The sequence below is a fragment of the Primulina huaijiensis genome, unplaced genomic scaffold (genome assembly GCF_012295235.1).
Source record: "Primulina huaijiensis isolate GDHJ02 unplaced genomic scaffold, ASM1229523v2 scaffold6295, whole genome shotgun sequence".
Classification (NCBI taxonomy): Eukaryota; Viridiplantae; Streptophyta; class Magnoliopsida; order Lamiales; family Gesneriaceae; genus Primulina; species Primulina huaijiensis.
The window spans coordinates 217470-237237 of NW_027360909.1; the positions used below are offsets into that span (position 1 = coordinate 217470).

At 31.7% G+C, this 19768-nt stretch overlaps 2 protein-coding genes across 6 annotated transcripts; one reads left to right on the plus strand and one right to left on the minus strand.

The window, feature by feature from the left end:
- Positions 1 to 7340: 7340 nt before the first annotated feature.
- LOC140970496 (peptidyl-prolyl cis-trans isomerase FKBP20-1-like) lies at positions 7341 to 11548 on the plus strand. The gene is made up of 6 exons (XM_073432264.1): positions 7341 to 7506; positions 9339 to 9467; positions 9933 to 10066; positions 10146 to 10225; positions 10578 to 10670; positions 11174 to 11548. The coding sequence occupies exons 2-6, from the start codon at positions 9359 to 9361 to the stop codon at positions 11316 to 11318; spliced, it is 561 nt and encodes a 186-aa protein (XP_073288365.1). The 5' UTR covers positions 7341 to 7506; positions 9339 to 9358; the 3' UTR covers positions 11319 to 11548.
- A 611-nt stretch (positions 11549 to 12159) lies between these two features.
- On the minus strand, positions 12160 to 16613 carry LOC140970495 (E3 ubiquitin-protein ligase SDIR1-like). Of its 5 annotated transcripts, none has more exons than XM_073432262.1 (10): positions 16434 to 16610; positions 15630 to 15698; positions 15319 to 15409; positions 15142 to 15196; positions 15001 to 15053; positions 14678 to 14906; positions 14435 to 14546; positions 13599 to 13644; positions 12651 to 12776; positions 12160 to 12405 (listed from the first exon to the last, which is right to left on the minus strand). In XM_073432262.1, the coding sequence occupies exons 3-10, from the start codon at positions 15394 to 15396 to the stop codon at positions 12280 to 12282; spliced, it is 825 nt and encodes a 274-aa protein (XP_073288363.1). In that variant the 5' UTR covers positions 15397 to 15409; positions 15630 to 15698; positions 16434 to 16610; the 3' UTR covers positions 12160 to 12279. The 5 variants fall into 5 exon arrangements, with proteins under 5 accessions (XP_073288363.1, XP_073288361.1, XP_073288364.1 ...); XM_073432260.1 differs by having other exon boundaries at positions 15319 to 15420; positions 16434 to 16609; XM_073432263.1 differs by lacking the exon at positions 15630 to 15698 and having other exon boundaries at positions 12651 to 12773; positions 15319 to 15420; positions 16434 to 16613.
- Between the last annotated feature and the right edge of the window lie 3155 nt (positions 16614 to 19768).

Genomic DNA, 19768 nt, shown 5'->3' on the forward strand with positions numbered 1-19768 from the left:
TGGTTCAAAGAGAAATTCGGAGTGTATGAAAATGTTCATATATTGTGTCGTTGAATCATGAATTTGTTGTGGGGTCAGGGTTGGTGAGATGGGATTGTATTTGATAAATAAGATTTTTTTTTCTCGTTTGGATGCTTTAACTAGTACGCCCATCCATGGTCATTAATATCTACTTAATATACAAAAATTATGTTAAAAATTTTAATTTTTATTTTAAATATAAATCGGAATAATTCTTCTCACGACAAAAAAATCTGTGAGATAATCTCATAAGAACTCTACTTTTTTTATAAACAGTCTTTTAATATTTATTTTTCATAAATGAAATATTTATACAAAAAATTATATGTGTTCCTAAATATACCTGACGAACAAAGTATGAAACAAATTACATTAATCTATAAATTTTCAATTGATCAAGATTCAAGAAAACCGTATAACCATGTAAGGAAGGTTCTACAAATTTTGGTAGTACAAGAAGTAATCACAAACAAGAAAATAAATTACCTCCAAATGCCAAAATAAAAAGCAATCTTCCGTAGAAAGAAGAAATGAATAATGAGAGAAGGAGAGAATTTGACGAAAGACTTGGATGTTTATATATTTTCATATGATGACACTTCAAACTTTAATATGAAGGAAAATACTTCAGATTAAGGCATTTCAAAATTTTAAATCGATGTTTATCTTTTTAGTTTTTTTTAATTCGATAAACTTTGGTGGATTATCTTTATCACCACAATTTTTAAAATGTAGAGAAATTTTTTTGGAGGGATTTTTGTAATTCAATTGGTTAAATAAAAATTTTGGTGGTAAATGTTATATGATCTATCCGCCAAAATTTTGACATGTGAAATTGAGTTTAATGTTAAATAAAAAAATATAAAGAAATCAACATCATCACAACCAAGATTCATGATAAAAATTATTTTTTTTATTAATTATTATTAAAAATCGATTTTTCCCATCCATTCCCAATTTTTGTGAATTATTAAAAAATTAATCTTATTTACGAATTAACGATTTCATGTAATTTATATGCAAATAATGTAGATGTTAAAATAATTCTATCCTGGGATGGTTCAGATATTTTGAAAATTATAATCAACGAATAAAAGAAAAGATATTGAGAGAGTGATAAAAATTTAAATGATATAATGGTTTATGGTTGATGAACTTTGAATGATAGTTTAGATTTTAAAAAATCTTCATTCATTATTAAATGCTAATAATAATTCTTTGATAAATTCAGGAAACGAGTACAATTTACTTTTATTTTTAATATATTTAATTTAAAATTCATTAAAAAAAATTTAAAATAAAAGAAAAAATTTATAAATACAATTTGGTGTGGTTTTATTGATTTTAGTTTTATAATACATCGTGTAAACTATAATATTTTGAGTTTTAAGTTCAAAAAAAAAAATAAAAATTTGCATTTTGGTTTAAAATTATCTTTATATCCATTTTCTTTACTTTTTTCTTAAATTAAATTTTTAAGAATCCATAATCTTTAATATTACGAACAAAATGTTGTAATTATAAAGTACATAAAAAACTCTCGGAAGATATACTTAATTTTTAAACTAAAACCAAATCCAAATCCAAACCAAGAAATTAATATTTGCGGATGAAAATCAATACAAAACATTGAAAATACGGTACTTACTAATATATGATTTTTGAATTCAGATATGATGCTGATATATGATTTTTGAGTACTCAAACATGTTTAGCAAATGTTAATATTAATAAAGTTGATCTAAATTTCTATTAAAATCTTATCTTTTGTATTAGATCTAAAACAGTTGGTATTTAAATATTATATATTAGTACCATATTTTCAATATTTTATACCAATTTCCGAAAAGACACATGTCATTAATATCAATATTTGTTATATATATTTGGGTATTCAAAATTCTATATTAGTACTAGATTCGAAACAATTGATACTCAAAATATCATATATTAGTATATTATTTTTAATGTTTGATACTGAATTTCATCCAAGAAAAATGTAGAGTTAGGGAGTGCAAACACAATTTGTTGTGGATTAGGAAGTGCAAAAAAATAATTTTTTCGATAAGTACCGACAGATAATTAGTATTTGATATTTAGGGAGTGCAAATCAATTTACCCTTAAATCAATCATATGTATGTCAACACACTTTGGATATTAACTAATTGAATGTTTCACCTTGACTCGTCAATTTACAATAATTATTTAATCAATCAAAGCCACTAGAATTGAATCAAGTAGGCCATTTTCCACTGAACATTATGGCCGCCACTAAATTAGAAAAAGACTCAAAACTTAATAAAATTTCCAAATAGATTAGTAGAAAACTCAAAATTGAATAAAATCTCCAAGTAAATAGCTCAGTTTATAAATTCATTTTCGCAAATAAATATGAGAAAAAACGAGAAAAAAGATTTACCTTTCACAAGAATCGAGTTCTCTCTCATTGGTTCAAAATTTACTCGGTTAGGGTAAAAGTGAAAAGAAATCAGAGCGATGGACAAACATTAGATGACCTAACGATGAAGATGAAGTTGGGTGATTCTTGTGGGTTTAGGAAATAAGGTTTATAATAATTGTTTTTTTAAAATTGGCTTTCTAAAATTAGTTTTTAAAAGTAAGACAAATAATAATTGGTTTTTTAACATTAATTTAAATATACAAAAATGTATATCGGTTTCTAATCAGTTTAACCGATTTTTTAAATTTGAAAGTAGATATCAAATTGATTAAATCGAATTGACCAATATTTTTTAAAAAAGATAACCAAACTACTGATTAAATTGAATATATATAATTTTTGATTTAATTTGGTCAATTTCAGTTAAACTTAAAGAGATTGTGTTTTTTTCTCATTTATTGTGTTTCTTTATGTAACGTTTACATGTAATGTATTTACATATATATAAGTGTATATATTATATATATTTTATGTATACACCATGTATTCTTAAATGTGTATATATAAGATATTTATACATATGACCAGTGCTTAGAATGCTCCTAGTAGCAGCGGATCATATAATTGATATATAAAATCAAAGCTAAAAAGTATTCAACAGATATAATTTTCAAAACAATCATAAAAACTAGAGCAATAAAAGTGGTCCACGACACCGGTTTTGTGAAAACCGTTGTTACATGTCTTCAATATAACCAGTTTTCGGAATGCTCCGAATAGTTATAACAATAAAAGCAATTTATAAAAGCGGTTTATACTACCAATACTAAAATTATTTAATAGGTACAATTTATAAACTCATCCTAAAAAATAGAGCAATAAAAGCGGTCCACGACACCGGTTCTGTGAAAAACTTTGTTATATGTCTTCAATATGAGCAGTTTCCCGAATGCTCTTAATAGTTATATCAATAAGAGCAATTTATAGAAACGGTTTATACGACCAATACTAAAAGTATTCGATAGGTACAATTTCTAAACCTATCCGAAAAAAAGAGTGCAATAAAAGTGGTCCACGATACCGGTTCTGTGAAAAACGTTGTTACATGTCTTCATTATGACAGTTTCCCATATTCTCTTAATAGTTATATCAATAAGAGCAATTATAGAAGCGGTTTATGCGACCAATACTAAAAGTATTCAATAGGTACACTTTCTAAACTTATTTTGAAAAAATAAAGAAATAAAAGCGGTTCATGACACCGATTCTGTGAAAAACTTTGTTACATGTCTTCAATATGAGCAGTTTCCCAGATGCTCTTAATATTTATATTAATAAGAGTAATTTATAGAAGCGGTTTATACGACTAATACTAAAAGTATTCGATATGTACAATTTCTAAACCTATCCTAAAAAAATAGAGCAATAAAAGTGGTCCACGACACCGGTTCTGTGAAAACCGCTGTTACATGTCTTCAATATGAGCTGTTTCCGGAATGCTCCTAATAGTTATAACAATAAGAGCAATTTATAGAAACGGTTTATACGACCAATACTAAATGTATTCAATAGGTACAATTTTCAAATCAGTCCTAAAAAACAGAGCCATAAGAGCGGTCCACAACACAGGTTTTTTGAAACCACTGTTAAAAATATTCAATTAGAGTAGTTTCCAAAATGGTCATAGTAGCTAAATCAATAGGTACAATTTATAGTAGCGGTTGATACAAATCGGTACTAAAAATGGTGCAACTAAAGCGGTTATGAAACCATTGCTAAAAGTAAGGAAATAGAAACGGTTTAATTAAAACCGATTTTGTTGTTCAATTTGCACGAATATTTTTAAAAGTGCTCCTAAAAAATCGTTTCTAGAAACACTTTTTTTTGTAGTGTGTGTGAACATGTGTGTATAGCACTTTTCTTCCCTTTTTCTAGCTTGATCCAATTTTTTTTCATTTTATGCACTGCTATGATCTCATTAATCATGCATATGTACGTCATCAATTTTTGTTTAACGTTGTGTTTGGTTCGAATGATTTAAATTTGAGAAAATATTTGATGGAACGATTTGAAATGACTCCATGCATGTAGTGTTTGAAATTCATGGCTTCAAATTCATCGATTCAAATGCCAACTAAATTAATTTCTTATGAATGCAAACACTTTGTCTCTATTATTTTCTAATTACAAAATCATCATTGATCATCATCATGCATGAACAAACAAAAACTAACAAATTTATTTAGTTATTTATTCTCGACTTTGCTTTTTTTTTTGGGGTTGTCGCGTACGTACGTAGGATGAAGTGCAATAAGCTATGTACAATATTTATTCCGAAGGCTAGCCTAGCCTACGTGCAACCTTGAACCGGAATCGAGGAACCGTTAAGCATGTCTGGTCTACGTGCAACCTTGGACCGGTTGCTTCGATCCAAACATAAGAATATTGTCCTTTATGCAGATCCAAATGACTGAATTCATCCATATATTAAGAAATGGATCACAAAAGTCTCAAATATTATATGCAAATTATTATTTTATAATTTTCAAAATATCCATACATTATTAGAGGCTAATATATAATCTAATACCAATGTTCGGCTGCATAAAAATATTTCAAGTTGTTTTCTTACTTGGTGGCAGCCCATAACAGGCCCATCGGACTATTTTTAACGATTTAACGGGCCAACAATTGCCATGGTTGCTATTTTTGACCATCGGGCCAACAGGGTTTTAGCCCTGGAAAATATTTGCTATATTCATCCTTTTTTTTTTTAAAAAGAAAGTATTTTTTAAAGCATTTGAATATAAATTAGTTGATGTAATTCAATCAATGCAAATGTTGATTTATTTTGTAATTATTGTTAAAAAAAATTTAGTTGAATATTAGCAGCAGTATATGGAGATTGTATGTAACTGATTTTGAAAATTCGAAGTGGCAATTTTTTAATTATTAGTTAATAAATATAAAATGTTAGAATAAATAAATATGACGTGGCGTATAGTCGATGGATGGATATCGAACTGGAGGGCCATCCATCTTAGAAATTATTTATTACGTTTTATCAAAAATGAGAATTATTTGTTTTAATATATCTACCCACCCCCTCTAATAATGTGAAAACCAAATATTTAAATTGAATCTATTTATTCTTAATTGTTAAAACATTTGTTATTATGATAAATAAAATATAAAAAAAATTCAAAATAATGAAATAAACTATTAGTTGAGCTCGATCCTAGGACAGTGAGTCTACATCTCGATTTGGGGAGATGCTTGAGTTACCGATCCGAACTCGAGCTCGAATAGAAAAATAATGTTTTCTTTTATATATATAAAAAAAAAAAGCGGACTCAAATCCGTCTCGTCTAGTTTGCGACCCCGACCCATAATCATCTATGACGGTTACAATCAAGGGTCGGGATTTTCCATCCTTAACCCGTCAAGTTCAACTCGAACTCGGACCGGCTCGTCCCAGCTTTACTAGAGATTCCAAATATATCATAATTTAATCCGTCAAAATGGATATTAATAATTTGACCAACGATAATAAGTGAGGATAGATCGAATAATCTTCATTAAAAATTTTATTATGGTGGTTGGTACTTGTCAATGTCATTAATTAATATATCATGACTTATTTATTTTTATATTAATATTAATATTAATATTAATATTAATTAAATTTCAAGCACCAGGAAAGCCTAACTACATACATGCCTTTATATTAAATTAAATTAAATTCCTAGTAACATCTGTCAAATCGCATCTCGATAAAATATAATTTTTGGATCAACGAACACCCTATTATACACCATTTTAGTCATTTGTAGTGGTTATTACTTTCATTAGGTTAATGAACATAAAGATTAAACAAAAAAGGGTCCAAATCTATTTAAATACAAAAAAGTTGAAGTATATTTCTTTGAAAATGGTGTTCAAGATTTTAGATAAAAAAATGACTAGCAAGTGTAACATGAAATTGTGTGCTTTTTGAAATAATTTTTTTACATGATAGAAAGGTAAGTTAGAATAATAGCATCATAGTCCATAGATGTAATGGGCTTTGACAAGAGAAAAATATAATATTTTATAGAGATTATAATCTAAATCTTTTTACCCCATATCTTATTTTCCTATTGAAGACCGATTTACTCAAGTTAAAATTCACAGTAACAATTTTTAGATTTACTAAGTCTAGTAGAAGAAGATATTTGATTTGAGAAAAAAAAAAAATTGAATGATATATTTAAAATAACGCTTATTTTGAGTGTATTTGAAATCTTTTATAATTATTTTTGAGATTATATAACTTTATATGAAGTTGATTTAAAATTAACTAAAATTTTATCGATGCAAACAAGTCAAAGATTTGAAATTTATCAATCAAATTACAACTTAGACAAATGTTTTTGTCTAAATTTAGTATATTGTAGACCAATTACACAAAATGTTCAAACTATTTTAAGATTTACGATGTTTCATTGAAAGCAAGTGGATTAAAATATTTTGCATAATTTCACTTGGAATATGTCTCATATTGACTATCTCATCGATTTATATTTGTGAGATGAATCGATTCGATATATATTTATAAGACAAATAATACTTTGACATAATAATTAATATTTTTTCATAAATCAAACCGAGACAGAGATTTATCTCATAAAATTGATCCGTCCGAATATTTCATATGATTTATTTATGTTGCACAACCGTGGTTCAAAGTTAGATATTAAGCATTACTTAACCGTAGTTACAACAAAGTAATTAATTGGATACCCGCCTAATATTTTTATGCAATCTAATAAAAAAAAGAACTTTTGTTCGAAAAAATGAAAAGGCCAAATGATGTCGGTCCACGCGCTGTTCTCTCACGTGTGGTATCTACCCTGCACTTCCATGAAGATTATAAAAAACCAGCAAAATGGGACTGTGGAAACAAAGGCTCCGACGATACAGCAGACGCTATATGGCCGGCGATCTCTATCTCAACTACACCTCCGCGCGACGATTTACCCAGTTTACCCTTCATCCTTCCTGGAATTACTGTCCTGCCCTCTACCCTCCACTTTCCTCTCAGGTGCGCATGCTTCTCCGCTTCTTAACTGATGAAAGTATTATGCTCTGTTTCACAGTATTATTTGATGATTTTTTTGAATTTGGAGTGTTTTCACTCCATGTGGTTACCGATTTATGTTGAAATTTTGAAAGTGGAAGAGAAAGGGTAAGAATTGATGGGTTGCGATTGGGCGTTGTTTGGGTGAAGTGGTATGATATATGTCTTATAAGCTTGTAGTTTTTATGCAATTGTAGTGGTTCATCGGATATTATTGGAAAAGGTTGTTTTTCTCTTGGCAATGATATGGTGATTTTTTGCTCCATTTTCTTAACCTCGTACATAAAAAGAGAGGACTAAATGGTTTTTCTTTGGTCCCAAAATATTGGGGGATCTGAAAAACGAGTCTCTCTCTTTACGCCTTAAATTTAAGAAATGAGCAAAATGGTTCTTTTTCTAGCGGGTGGGTTTAAAAAAGTGGATGTAATCGCATTTGCTTCTCGTCAAGTCGAGCTGTTGAGATTTTAGACCTTGAATTGACACAAGCCCACAATGTTTGTTAATTCAATCACCAATTAGAACCTTGTGGTGGCTTGACTGTTTTGAATGAGGTAAAGATGTTGAGTTATCAAAATTCTTGAATATTTTTTGGAGAAAAATTCTATAAGTGATGGTTTTCCCGGTATAACTTTTCATATGGCTCTAACAGAAAAGACCAAATTTACTTTAATAAATTTCTTATTGGACTGACATTGCAGAGGTACCAAAGCGCATCTTACCTCCGACCAGCTATCTTTTAAACCTAAAAGAGAGGTCTTTGTTGTTGTGTCATGAGTTGAACGATGCCATTGGAGTGTTTGAATAGCTATGATATAGCTATAAACTGTTATCTTATGTTTTGACGTTGTAAATTGCTACTTATGGTTGAACATAACCTTTTTAACAAGTCCCAATTTTTGAAGTGGTAAGTGATTCAAATATTGTAATTACTTGTTCAAGATGGCAAAGAGTTTTCTTTGTTCACAAGCAGCCGTGAGAAGATTTGTTGGTTATTTAACAACGGTTTTTGAATTTTCTTTCAATGTGCTGAGTTGACATTGTCATTACCTGAACGATGTTCTGGTAAAATAAATAGATTTATTAGTTCCATTCATTTTTCCGTGTGTTTTATCTCACTATTTCATAATTCTAGTCAACAGATTTGAATTAATAGAATTCAAATATTTACCAAATCTGAAAAGATCTAACTAGCCAGAAAGGATTCATTGATACAGCGCGAGATAGACATTTGATTGAAGTGAGGTATAAGAATGCGATATATTCTATTATCCATTAGCATGAGTAAAATTGTTGAACATTATAAAACAAAACATCCTAAATACTGGAAACCATTGAATGATATAAGACAAACTTCGGTATAACTATATAAAACAAACATCAATATCTAATGGGAAGTATAGAACAATACAAAACAAACATCATTAAATATGAATTACGATCTTATTGTTTTCACCTTGAATTCACAAACACTGCATCTAAGTTGTTTTTGAAATGCGACTTGAGCCTTTAAGACACTTGAGACGCTTTCATCACTAGCATGCTATGCCTAGGTGCATGGGTTATGCTTCACTCTACCTTTTGCCTAGGGACACACTTTTAATAACGATAGAAGCTGGAACATGTAATCTGTGATTGGGCCGTGCCTCTATTTGATTTTTTTCATGTTAACCTCTATCTTAATCCATTTTGTTCCTGGACCAAAAAAATGTACATTTTTTTGGGTAAAAACAATTGTATGCTTTATTGTGCATTTTGCACGTGTAATGCTATGTAGCTCACTATCTTTCCACCCTCAGGCAATTAACAAAGAACAATCATGAGTGATTCTGTTGATTTGACTGGGGATGGAGGTGTCCTGAAGACAACGATACGTCGAGCGAAAGCTGATGCCATTGCTCCTTCAGAGACCCTTCCTCTTCTCGATGGTATGTTAATACAGATCCATGCACATAGAGTTCCTTGGTACTGTGGAGTTTGCTTTACATCTTCACTATTTTTACTTGGGTTCTACATCATCAGCGTGTTTTTATGAAAATGGTGTGCTTAGAATTTTTGATAAATGGGAACACATTTTTGTGAGTCATGGTGTTTTTTTTCCTGAAAATGGAGTAAAGATTTGCTACCCGTAATAACTTTTCGAACGTGAACCATGTCTCTTTGTTTACATGCGAACACTGTCAAACATGTAATAGATGGTTTCAGGACATGGACATTTGGTACTCATGAATGGAGTCGTGTTTCCTAAAACTATTGGGATGAAAATTTTAAATAAATGAAGTTTTCATAAACTGAAACTTCCATGTCTCTTTTCTGACGGTTAATATCTGTGACATTTCTGCTCGTACTGCTTAGAAGGATTAATTTTTTAATATCTTGGTTCTCGTTGACAGTTCATTATGAAGGCATTCTTGCCGAAACTGGTGACGTCTTTGATACTACACATGAGGATAACACTATATTCACCTTTGAATTGGGCACCGGATCTGTGATTAAGGCATGGGATATTGCACTGAGAACCATGAAGGTGAATATAACTGTATTCATGGAGCTATTATTGAACATTATTCTTCCTTGATCTTTTGTTCCTTCTATATTTTTGGCAGGTTGGTGAGGTTGTAAAGATCACCTGTAAACCAGAATATGCCTATGGCAGTGCTGGTTCTCCACCTGATGTTCCCCCTGAGTACCTATCTCATCTTCTTAACTTTGAATAAGTTTCGTGAACAGAAGCTATTAAGATTATACTTTTGGTTGCCAGAAAAATATTTGATATCATTATAACCAACAGTTTTGTGATCCCAGACACATTTGGGGAAAAAAAAAAAAAGTGTTCCTCAACTTCCTTATTTTTGCTCGGTTTTTTTATCTTTTATATATGGAAGTTGATTTCGAGAGTCGAATACATTTCCCAGATTATGTCTATTTACGGTTTATAATAACACATTTTTCTGTATAATCAAAGTTATTCACTCAAAATAATGTTTCAGAAATGTTTCTTGTAATCTATGCATATCATCTTTGAATTATATATGCAGTTCAACGCTCATTTTTGAGGTGGAGTTGGTAGCATGCCGTCCTCGTAAGGGTTATAGTCTAGGCAGTGTTTCAGATGAGAGGGCTAGACTGGAGTAAGTATCATCTGTTAAATTTTAATTCTAAGCAGTCTGCATTGATTTAATTTCCCGTTAATTTGACATCCACACTTATTTAGGGTTTGGAATAATAATACAAACAACTTCGGAGTTTTTGGATAGTTACAATTATAATGACACCTCCCTCCTAGCTGAACACAGTGAAATACATGGGGAGTCCTACTTCTAAAAACACGCTAATCCCTTTTTTTAAACTCGATTCTCATCCCCGTATTATCTACAACGAGAACTGTTGTAGTCACTATTTCAAACCTCGAGAGAGTTTCACTATCATTATGTTAACTTGAGAGTTGATCTAAGAAGCTCAAGACGTTCAAATAAATTGGTTGACGATTCCTAAAGTATGAACAATAAAGTTAATTAGAACCTCAAGCGGGGTCGATATTCGTTTCATCTATGATTTGATATGTGTTTTAGAACTGCATTAAAGTTTCCCAAATTTGAGAATAGAATGATGTTTATGTTACATATTTGTCCAGGGAGCTCAAGAAGCAGAGGGAATTGGCAGCTGCAGTGAAAGAAGAAGAAAAGAAGAAAAGAGAAGAAGCAAAGGCAGCAGCTGCTGCTAGGATTCAAGCCAAACTTGAAGCTAAGAAAGGAAAGGGTAAGGGCAAAGCTACATAAGCTCATTGGCCTTGTTACTTGTAAAATTATTATTGCATGAAAACCTATTGTATTGAGAGCTTTAATGGATATGGGCAAAGCTACATAAGCTCATTGGCCTTGTTACTTGTAAAATTATTATTGCATGAACCTATTGTATTGAGAGCTTCAATGGATATGCTTAATCTGAGATATTATGTAAGCTGGTATCAATGACTTAACTGATCGAATCTAAACTATTAGAACTGGTACTCTCTGTGCACTCACCTTTGATTTATTTTTCTCCAATTTAGTCTTTATGCTGCTATATGTTCGCTACATGTTTGAACTTGATCATAGAAAAAAGTTCATTGAAAAAAAAAGGAGGAAATTTGACATGTATATATATTAATAAAATAAAGGTTTCTTTTTTAAAAAAAACATTTATATCGGCAGCTGATTCAAGTGCCCCCTAACAGAACAGCACACGAATGGTCGCCTACAAATCTGTTCTTGATCGAAAGGATTTCGCACTTGCAAGGAATTTGTCAAAATCCAAGACCTTTAATATTGTTAACCTTTTCAAGATAAACTATACTTGGCCTTCTCGTCAATAAGAAAAAAATTCACACAAACGTGCATTGACGTATATGAAATTCCTTTTTCAATGATATATAAATATATAATCAATTAAGCTCGCAAGGCATTAAAAACTGGTATACACCAACATGGTCAGGTTTATGTCACTGTTCAATGCTGGACAAACTCTATGTTACAATTTGGTATCGGGTCGAGTCTAATATCGAATGTGGCTAGCCCCATTCGATATATCTATGAATATGAGATAGACGGGCAGTAGTATTCAGGAAAGGAAATATCGGAATCAATGCAATTAATAAATATCTTTATATTCTATTGAATCCAGTTTTGGACCAGTTTACATATTTATACCTCTATGTAAAGACAAGTTAGCACATAATCTTACATCCCCAGAACTGTAAAGCTAGACCATATATGAAGCATCGTCTTCTCTTTGTCCAGTCTCAGACCATTGTGATCCGGCTCTAAATTTGCAAACAGGGCATGTCCCTTGTTGCCGTAGCCATGGATCAATGCAATTTACATGAAACTGTAAAAGAATGCATGAATAAATCGATGAATGACCTATAAAGAAACATAGTAACCGAGTACGACCTCCAAACAAGGCAGCCAGCGAGGCTGTACATCACAACATTGATTACACTGAATCATGTGAAACACAAATGCAATGCAACAGTAATTAAAAGAGTGATGCATACATCCGTATTTTATAAACGGAGATACAAGACTGCACAAACATATCCAACAAACGAAAAAATTGTGCTAATGACAAACCTGGTGCAAGCATGGCAAGCTACGAATGAGCTCTCCAACATCAACTTGCTCCAAGCAAACACTACATGTCAAATCATCATCCGAGGTCTTTATTGACCCTTGTGCATTTGAAGGATCTTGCTTCTTCTGTATTTAATTTTTTTTTAAAAAAACAGAAGGCAATTTGTTAATGATGAAATCAACCATGATCTGCCACGCAAACTATACGGGCAACAACAAAAATGAGGGGATATATGGAAAGACTTTTTTTTTCTAAATCCCATTGCTTCATATAAGGAGAAAATGCAATAGCAACAGATAGAAAAAAAATTTAAACATACCATATGCATAAAAAGCATTAGAGTTAAAATTTTCCTTTTGCTTTTGGAATCTCTTTAAATACCCGATTACTATTAAAAAACAATTGCCAGATAAGCACCTCTGTGATCATACAGCCAAAGTAAATTTATGTTTTTCCCAAAAACAAAACAAAAATACAATAAATTACTCAATACATTATGAAAAACCCCATTTTCTCAAATAAACCTAAAAAAACACAGGAAACAAAATCCATCATATCCATTTTCTGTCAACTTTCAATCATCTTTTTAGGCTGGGTTATTTTCCAAAAGCGTTACACAACCGCTGATAGCTGTGTAACTTAACAACAGGAGTCATAGGACCAAACAAATAAAGTTACCTATGTCAATTATCATATATCAATATGTAGCACTTTGAATGTTTCAAGTTGTTTTTATCACAATACATACATATATATATATATATATGAAAATAAAATACGTTCAAGACACAGTGGTTGACATATATTTCTGAATAGTAGTGATGATTGTGTATTCTCTCCAATGCCTTAAATAAATTTGAATTGAAAGCAAAAGCCAATAAAATACCTAGTGTCAGCACAAAACTCAGCTGATATAAAAAATAATAGAAGGGGAAGAAGCACGGTACCTCAATTGAAGTTGAAGAAGAAGCTTGCAGTACAGATGGACCAATGCTGTCAAAAGGACCAAAGAAAGATCCATGAACAATGAGCAAAGAGGTAAAACCTTATTTAATGCTGAAAATTTTCTCTCAAAGAAAAGAGAAAACCATCTGTCATGCCGTGTTCCATTTTTTCCCTCATTCCCGCACAAAAAATGAATAACATGGTCCAGGGAAACGAACAAATTGTCAAGATTTAGAAAGGAAACACTCCAACAAGCAGTCCATTCAACACTTAAATGAGAAAAGTTGGAATTACTGAAAATTTTGAACTTTAAAAACTTCAAGACTTTACCCTACAATGCTGTTCAACACAATCACCTTGCAAATAAACAAAAGGTAACAAAAACAATTGAACAAGAGTAGATATCCAAATCAAGTAATACATATTTATACTTGCCTCTCTTGTTTGCTGCATTTTATAACATTGCCTGGTATGATAGCTTATCAGAATATATTGAAACATGTAACCAACTAAATGTGCAAGTCGACCTCGAAGGTTAAATGAAGGATTTCTAGAACACAACTAAAAACTAGAACAAAAAATTTCTAGAGTGACAATAGAGTGTCATCATAGAAATAAGCTAAAATCATAGTAAAAATACTTCTACTGGCATATCAGTGGCTAAACCAAAACAATCTAATAAAGCAACAGGGAAAAGGTGCGCTAGAACTGACAAAACAAAATTATTTTTGCCAAAGTCCTATTAACAAATATATTAATTGAACATATACTATATGAAAGAATAAAAGGCAAAGATTTTCATATTTTACTAAAAGGAAAATTTTCCACCTCAACTAACCTTTGAGGGCCTGACACCTTGTACTTGTGAACTGGAAGAGCATTGATCTCTTCCTCGGTCATAGAGGCCGCGGGAATAGTGTCAGCATCCAGTGCTCGCAATGTTTCATAATCTGGACGGTGAATAACATGCAACTCTTCATCAAAATTTTTTTTAAACTTAATTCTGCACATCTCTAAATGATCACCTACAAATAGGACACTTTTATAGCTTGATACCAGATTTTCCCACAACAAATAATACCTAAGTCATCAAATTCCCTGTCCAGAAGAGCAAGCTGGAGTCTGAGACCTTGCAACCTCCCCCTCGTCGCGAGAGCTATAGATGGTGGCATGTGCAGCCGTAGTTCTGTGTGGCCAAGAAGTCCACTAGCAGCAACAGCATGAGCTTGAGCCTGTGCTTGAAGTTGCTGACAAGTTGCGTACATCCTAAGGGTGGTTGCCATAAAAAAGACACCAAGCACAAGCCAAAGCTTTGCAATGTAGAAAAGAGGGTAATGACTCAATATTTAGTATTTAACAACGGATTGATGTGAATACGCCAATTTCATAGAGAAGAACACCAACCAAAAAATTAGGAGACATTTGATGCGAGTTCAAAATCATAAACAGCAATAGCACTGCCACATAAAATGACAAATCGCACAACAGTCAATGGGATGAACTAGCAGAAAAGAAACAACATAAAATGGTAATAAGAAATAATACCTGTGACAAGAAAAGCAAGCGAGTTTGTATTGACTGGTCGTGCAGCATGAAGCCGCTGCTCAGAATTAATTAAATGACAATCATGTGTCAGAGAGAGAATTGTTATCGTTGCAGTGAGAAAAATGAAGACAAGTCCACAGTTTACAGGAGCAAAACTAGAAAATGCTAGCATATTACCACTTCACGCCGCTCAGGAATCAATCCTTGGAAACCAGTTTCTATATCTCCTCTCGTGCCTCGGAAAACAAAACTCATGGTACTTCAAAACCTGTTGCAGCACTAAACAACAAATAATTTCTTACAGAATGCGAATTTATCCTTCCATAAAAGTAATAAACCATAACAGACTAACAGTCATCTGACAAAAGAAATAGAAAAATACAACAAAGGTTCTGCAGATTGAGCTATGCCTATACTTGATGATAAATCAAAATTTTGTACGCATAAAAGTGGAAATACACTCAGACCCATGAACGCCAACCTCTCACCTGTTTAATATCAAAAACGAACTCGCCATCCTCAAATTTCATCAACTCGCTGCAAGCCCTCTATCGTATCTTAAAAAAATCAACGTGTTTGCAAAGTATAACAACCAAAAACTACTAGTTAAAATCATTAGCATTTATTCTAAATGTTCTAATAAAGTTCCCTGTAGAAACAAGTTGTTATCCACAACCTTCTCCACGTTAGCAACTGATGAGATTCAGTAAAATATATCTCTGACATAGGGAAAAAAAAGCAGCTATCATGCTTTATCTGCAACAACTATCGCTTAAAGTTAATGCTGATAGTTGAAGCATCGCGTAATTTAATGAAAAAGAGAATTCAACCTACAAACACCACAGTGTCCACTTAATACACCAGCAAAAAATCTAAACAATTCGATCAATCGATCAATCAAAGGCAACTCCTCTCCAATTTTGCCGACAAAAATAACATGAACACTATTCTAGATCAAATTTCACACATTTCACCATCCCACCCTCCTGAACAAAAGAAACGAAACAACCAACAATTTGGTGCAAAATGCATGCTCGAGTTCACCTCATAACACGAGCTACAATACAAAACATCAAATAATTTACTACCAATCAAACATGACCACAAAATTGCAACCCAATACAATCTTTTTTGCACGCATAACATCGCCATTAAAAAACATTAATCTTCCAGAGAGAAAAATATTCGATCCCATTTCTCTTAACATTGATGATAATTGCATCCATTAAAACAACAAAAACTCGCAATGCTACACGAGCATCCAAAATTGGAAAACAAAACAAGGTTCCTACCCAGATGGATTCCGCTGAAATTACAGGATCATATAGAAAAAAATGTGATCTTGGTTGGATCTATGTGGGTTCCGAGGCACAAGAATTGAGTTGACACGAACGCGCAGGGCTTTCTTATACTATATTATTATTATTATTATTAATTTGAAAACCACATTTTCTTCGCTAGTTTTTGGAATTTATGTCGGAACCATGTAATCCATAAAATTTCTTCATGCCACGCCGTCGTGTTGGTATTGGTATTGGTATTGGTTTTTTATTTTATTATTTGATTCTGTATAATTAAATTACTTTAAGTCCTTAAACCCTGATTATTTTTCATTTCATCCCTCAAGCTTTTAATTTTTGCAGTTTAAACCCCTTTGCTCCTTCGACACTCTTGCATCAAATTAAAACAAAAATACTCATTCATAGGGTGTTCGAGTTGATGAGATATGTAAATGTTTTGATCAATAGTTATGAGTTCAACTCACCCTACCAACATTTTCTAAGGTGTGATTGTATCACGTGATTTGTCTATCTAGTACATTTACCTAACTAGTATGGTTTGCAAGCTACTGCATTAGCTCGAGAGTTTACCAAGTACGTATCGAAATATAGCAACTATGAGTTCCATCGTCATAAAAAATAATAAAACAAAAATACTCCGACAAATCGAATGATTTTCTATAACCACAAAGGTGTATGTAACTGTTAATATGTGTGTGGAGCTTAATCCTTTATTTAAGGGTATTTTAGGTATTTTACATATATTAATGTAGCTTTGATATTAATTATATATGTTGGTAGCTGTCAATGTATTAGTATTCACATACTGAGAGAAAAACATAAAGGGACAAAAAAAATATTTTGAGAGGGGACGTGTTTTTGTAAAATTCTCTTTGTTTTTTTGGTTTTATTATAATAAAAATTTGAAACAGTGGCAAGTGGGCGTACGCCTCTCACATAAAAAATGTGAGAGAATCACTATAAATCTTATGTGTTCTTGTGTTTATCTATCGTCATCATTTATCGCTTTCGATAATCAAAACTAGAACCATAATTCTGAACAACGGGTATCACAGAGCGTTAGGTTCGATTTGAAAACGATGACTTGCAAAGAAGGTTTGCACATGAGATTGGAAAATTTGATGGAAACAATTTTACTTTTTAGATTATGCAAATCGATGATTATATGTATAGTAAAAAACTGCATCAACCGCTTGTAGGGAAAAACAAAAAAATTTGCTAGACGATGAATGAAATCTCCTTGATAAACAAGTGTTGGGTGTTATTCGATTGATGCTATCAAAAAACGTGGCTCATAACAATGCAAAGGAGAAATCGAGTTTGGGTCTCATGAAGGTTCTGTCAGATATATACTAGAAATCTTTAGTGAATAATAAGGTATTTCTTATGAAAAAAGGTTTTTAATTTGAGGATTATAGAAGGGGCTCATGTGGTAGCATATCTGAACCAGTTTAATACAGTTTTCAATTTATTATCTTCCATTGCAATTAATTTTGATGATGAGGTTTATGCTTTGATATTTTGGTGTCTCTACCAAACAATTTGGAATCAATACGAGTTGCGATTTGTAGTGTTGTTGACAGTGAAAACTAATGATGTCAGAGACATAATTCTTGTAGAAGATATTCACGAAATTGATTCTGGTGAAACTGCGACATCAAGTTCCACCATAAATATTGAAGGCATATGTAGAGGGAATAACACAAATTCTAATCGGAACAGAGAATTATCACGATCAAAGAATGGTAGAAATAATTCCAGATATGGCAGAAATATGGATTTTTTGAACTATGATGGATAAGGTCATATGAAAAATAATTGTACGATGCCAAATAAGGACAAAGGCAAGGGAAACACTGCAAACATGGCAACTGATGAGATTCATGATACACTACTTTTGTCTTCGACAGTTATGTTGGTTCATAGATTTTGGATTTAGGTACGTCTCTTCACACTACTCCTCGTCATGAAATTATAAAAAATTATGTTGCTGTAAATTATGAAAAACATATCTATCTAATGAGAACCTTTGGATATTGTGAATATCATAGATATTCATTTGAAGATGTCAAAATGAGACATGTGAAAAATACAAAAATTTAGCTATATACCGAAATTGATATGAAATTTAATTTCGGTGGGACAACTTGATTGTGAAGGGCATAATGTCACATTTTCTGATGGTGCGTGGAAAATTACAATAGGTTCTATAGTTGTTGCACTTGGCAAAAAAAACTGAAACTCTTTATATGACTTTCAATTGTAGAGATATGATTGTTGTTGCGGGTAGCTGTGCCAAGTCATATTTGTGGTAACATGACTGAAAAGTAGATGAAAATTCTTGTATCGAATTGGAAAATACTAAAATTGAAATTTGTTGTGTTCTTTGAAAGCAAAAAAAAAAAAGTTTCTCTAAATCAGGGAAAGATCCGAGAGAAGGAAAATTGGAGTTGGCGCATACTGATATCTGGGGGCCTTCACCTATGAATTCTCTTGACATTCATTGATGATTTTATCAGAAATGTGTGAGTTTGATTTTTGAAAAATAAATCCAATGTATTCGATACTTTTAAAAAATGGAAAGGCAATGTAGAAAAATGAGACTAATTTACAAGTGAAGTGTCTGAAATATGATAATAGTTGTGAATACATAGCCGATGAATTTAAGCAATATTGTGTTGAGAATGAGATTAAGATGATGAAAACTATTCCTGAAAATCCTCAACAGATCGGTGTCATTGAAAGGATGAATATGCAATTTGCATATTCAGCAAATGCATGTAAAAAATGTATTTCTTAATGGTGATTTGAAGGAAAAAATTTACATGCAACAACCACAAGATTTTGAAGTAAAAAGAAATAATAAAATGGTGTGTAAACTTCAAAAGAGTGTGGACGGCTTGAAACATGTGCTTAGACATTAATGAGACAAAAAGTTTGACACTTATATGAGCATTAATGATTTTTTGAGATGTCAGATAAATCACAGTTGTTACATCAAAATGTTTGACAAACTTTATATTATTTTACTACTTTATGTTGATGATATGTTAATTGTTTGAGCTTTTCTGTTGGAGATTGATAAGTTGAAAAAGAAAATGTCTTAAGAGTTTGCAATGAAATATTTGAGTTCTGCCAAAAAAATATTAGTGGATGAGAATTATTAGGGACAAATAAGTTTTTAAAATTATCTCAAGAAAAACATGTGAAGAGAGTGTTTTGCGGATTTTATATGGATAAAGCAAAGCCAGTGAACACACCTTTAGCCAATCACTTTCGTCTATCCAAGGATCAGACACTTTGTGTGAGAATGAACGAGCTTACAT

Coding starts and splice junctions, on each gene's coding strand:
- LOC140970496 (XM_073432264.1), top strand. CDS start 9,359: ATGAGTGATTCTGTTGATTTGACTGGGGATGGAGGTGTCCTGAAGACA. Junction 10,226..10,577: donor CCACCTGATGTTCCCCCTGA/GTACCTATCTCA, acceptor TTATATATGCAG/TTCAACGCTCATTTTTGAGG. Junction 10,671..11,173: donor GATGAGAGGGCTAGACTGGA/GTAAGTATCATC, acceptor ATATTTGTCCAG/GGAGCTCAAGAAGCAGAGGG.
- LOC140970495 (XM_073432262.1), bottom strand. CDS start 15,396: ATGAGTTTTGTTTTCCGAGGCACGAGAGGAGATATAGAAACTGGTTTC. Junction 14,547..14,677: donor CAGGGAATTTGATGACTTAG/GTATTATTTGTT, acceptor TTCACCGTCCAG/ATTATGAAACATTGCGAGCA. Junction 13,645..14,434: donor AAGGTGTCAGGCCCTCAAAG/GTTAGTTGAGGT, acceptor TCCTTTTGACAG/CATTGGTCCATCTGTACTGC.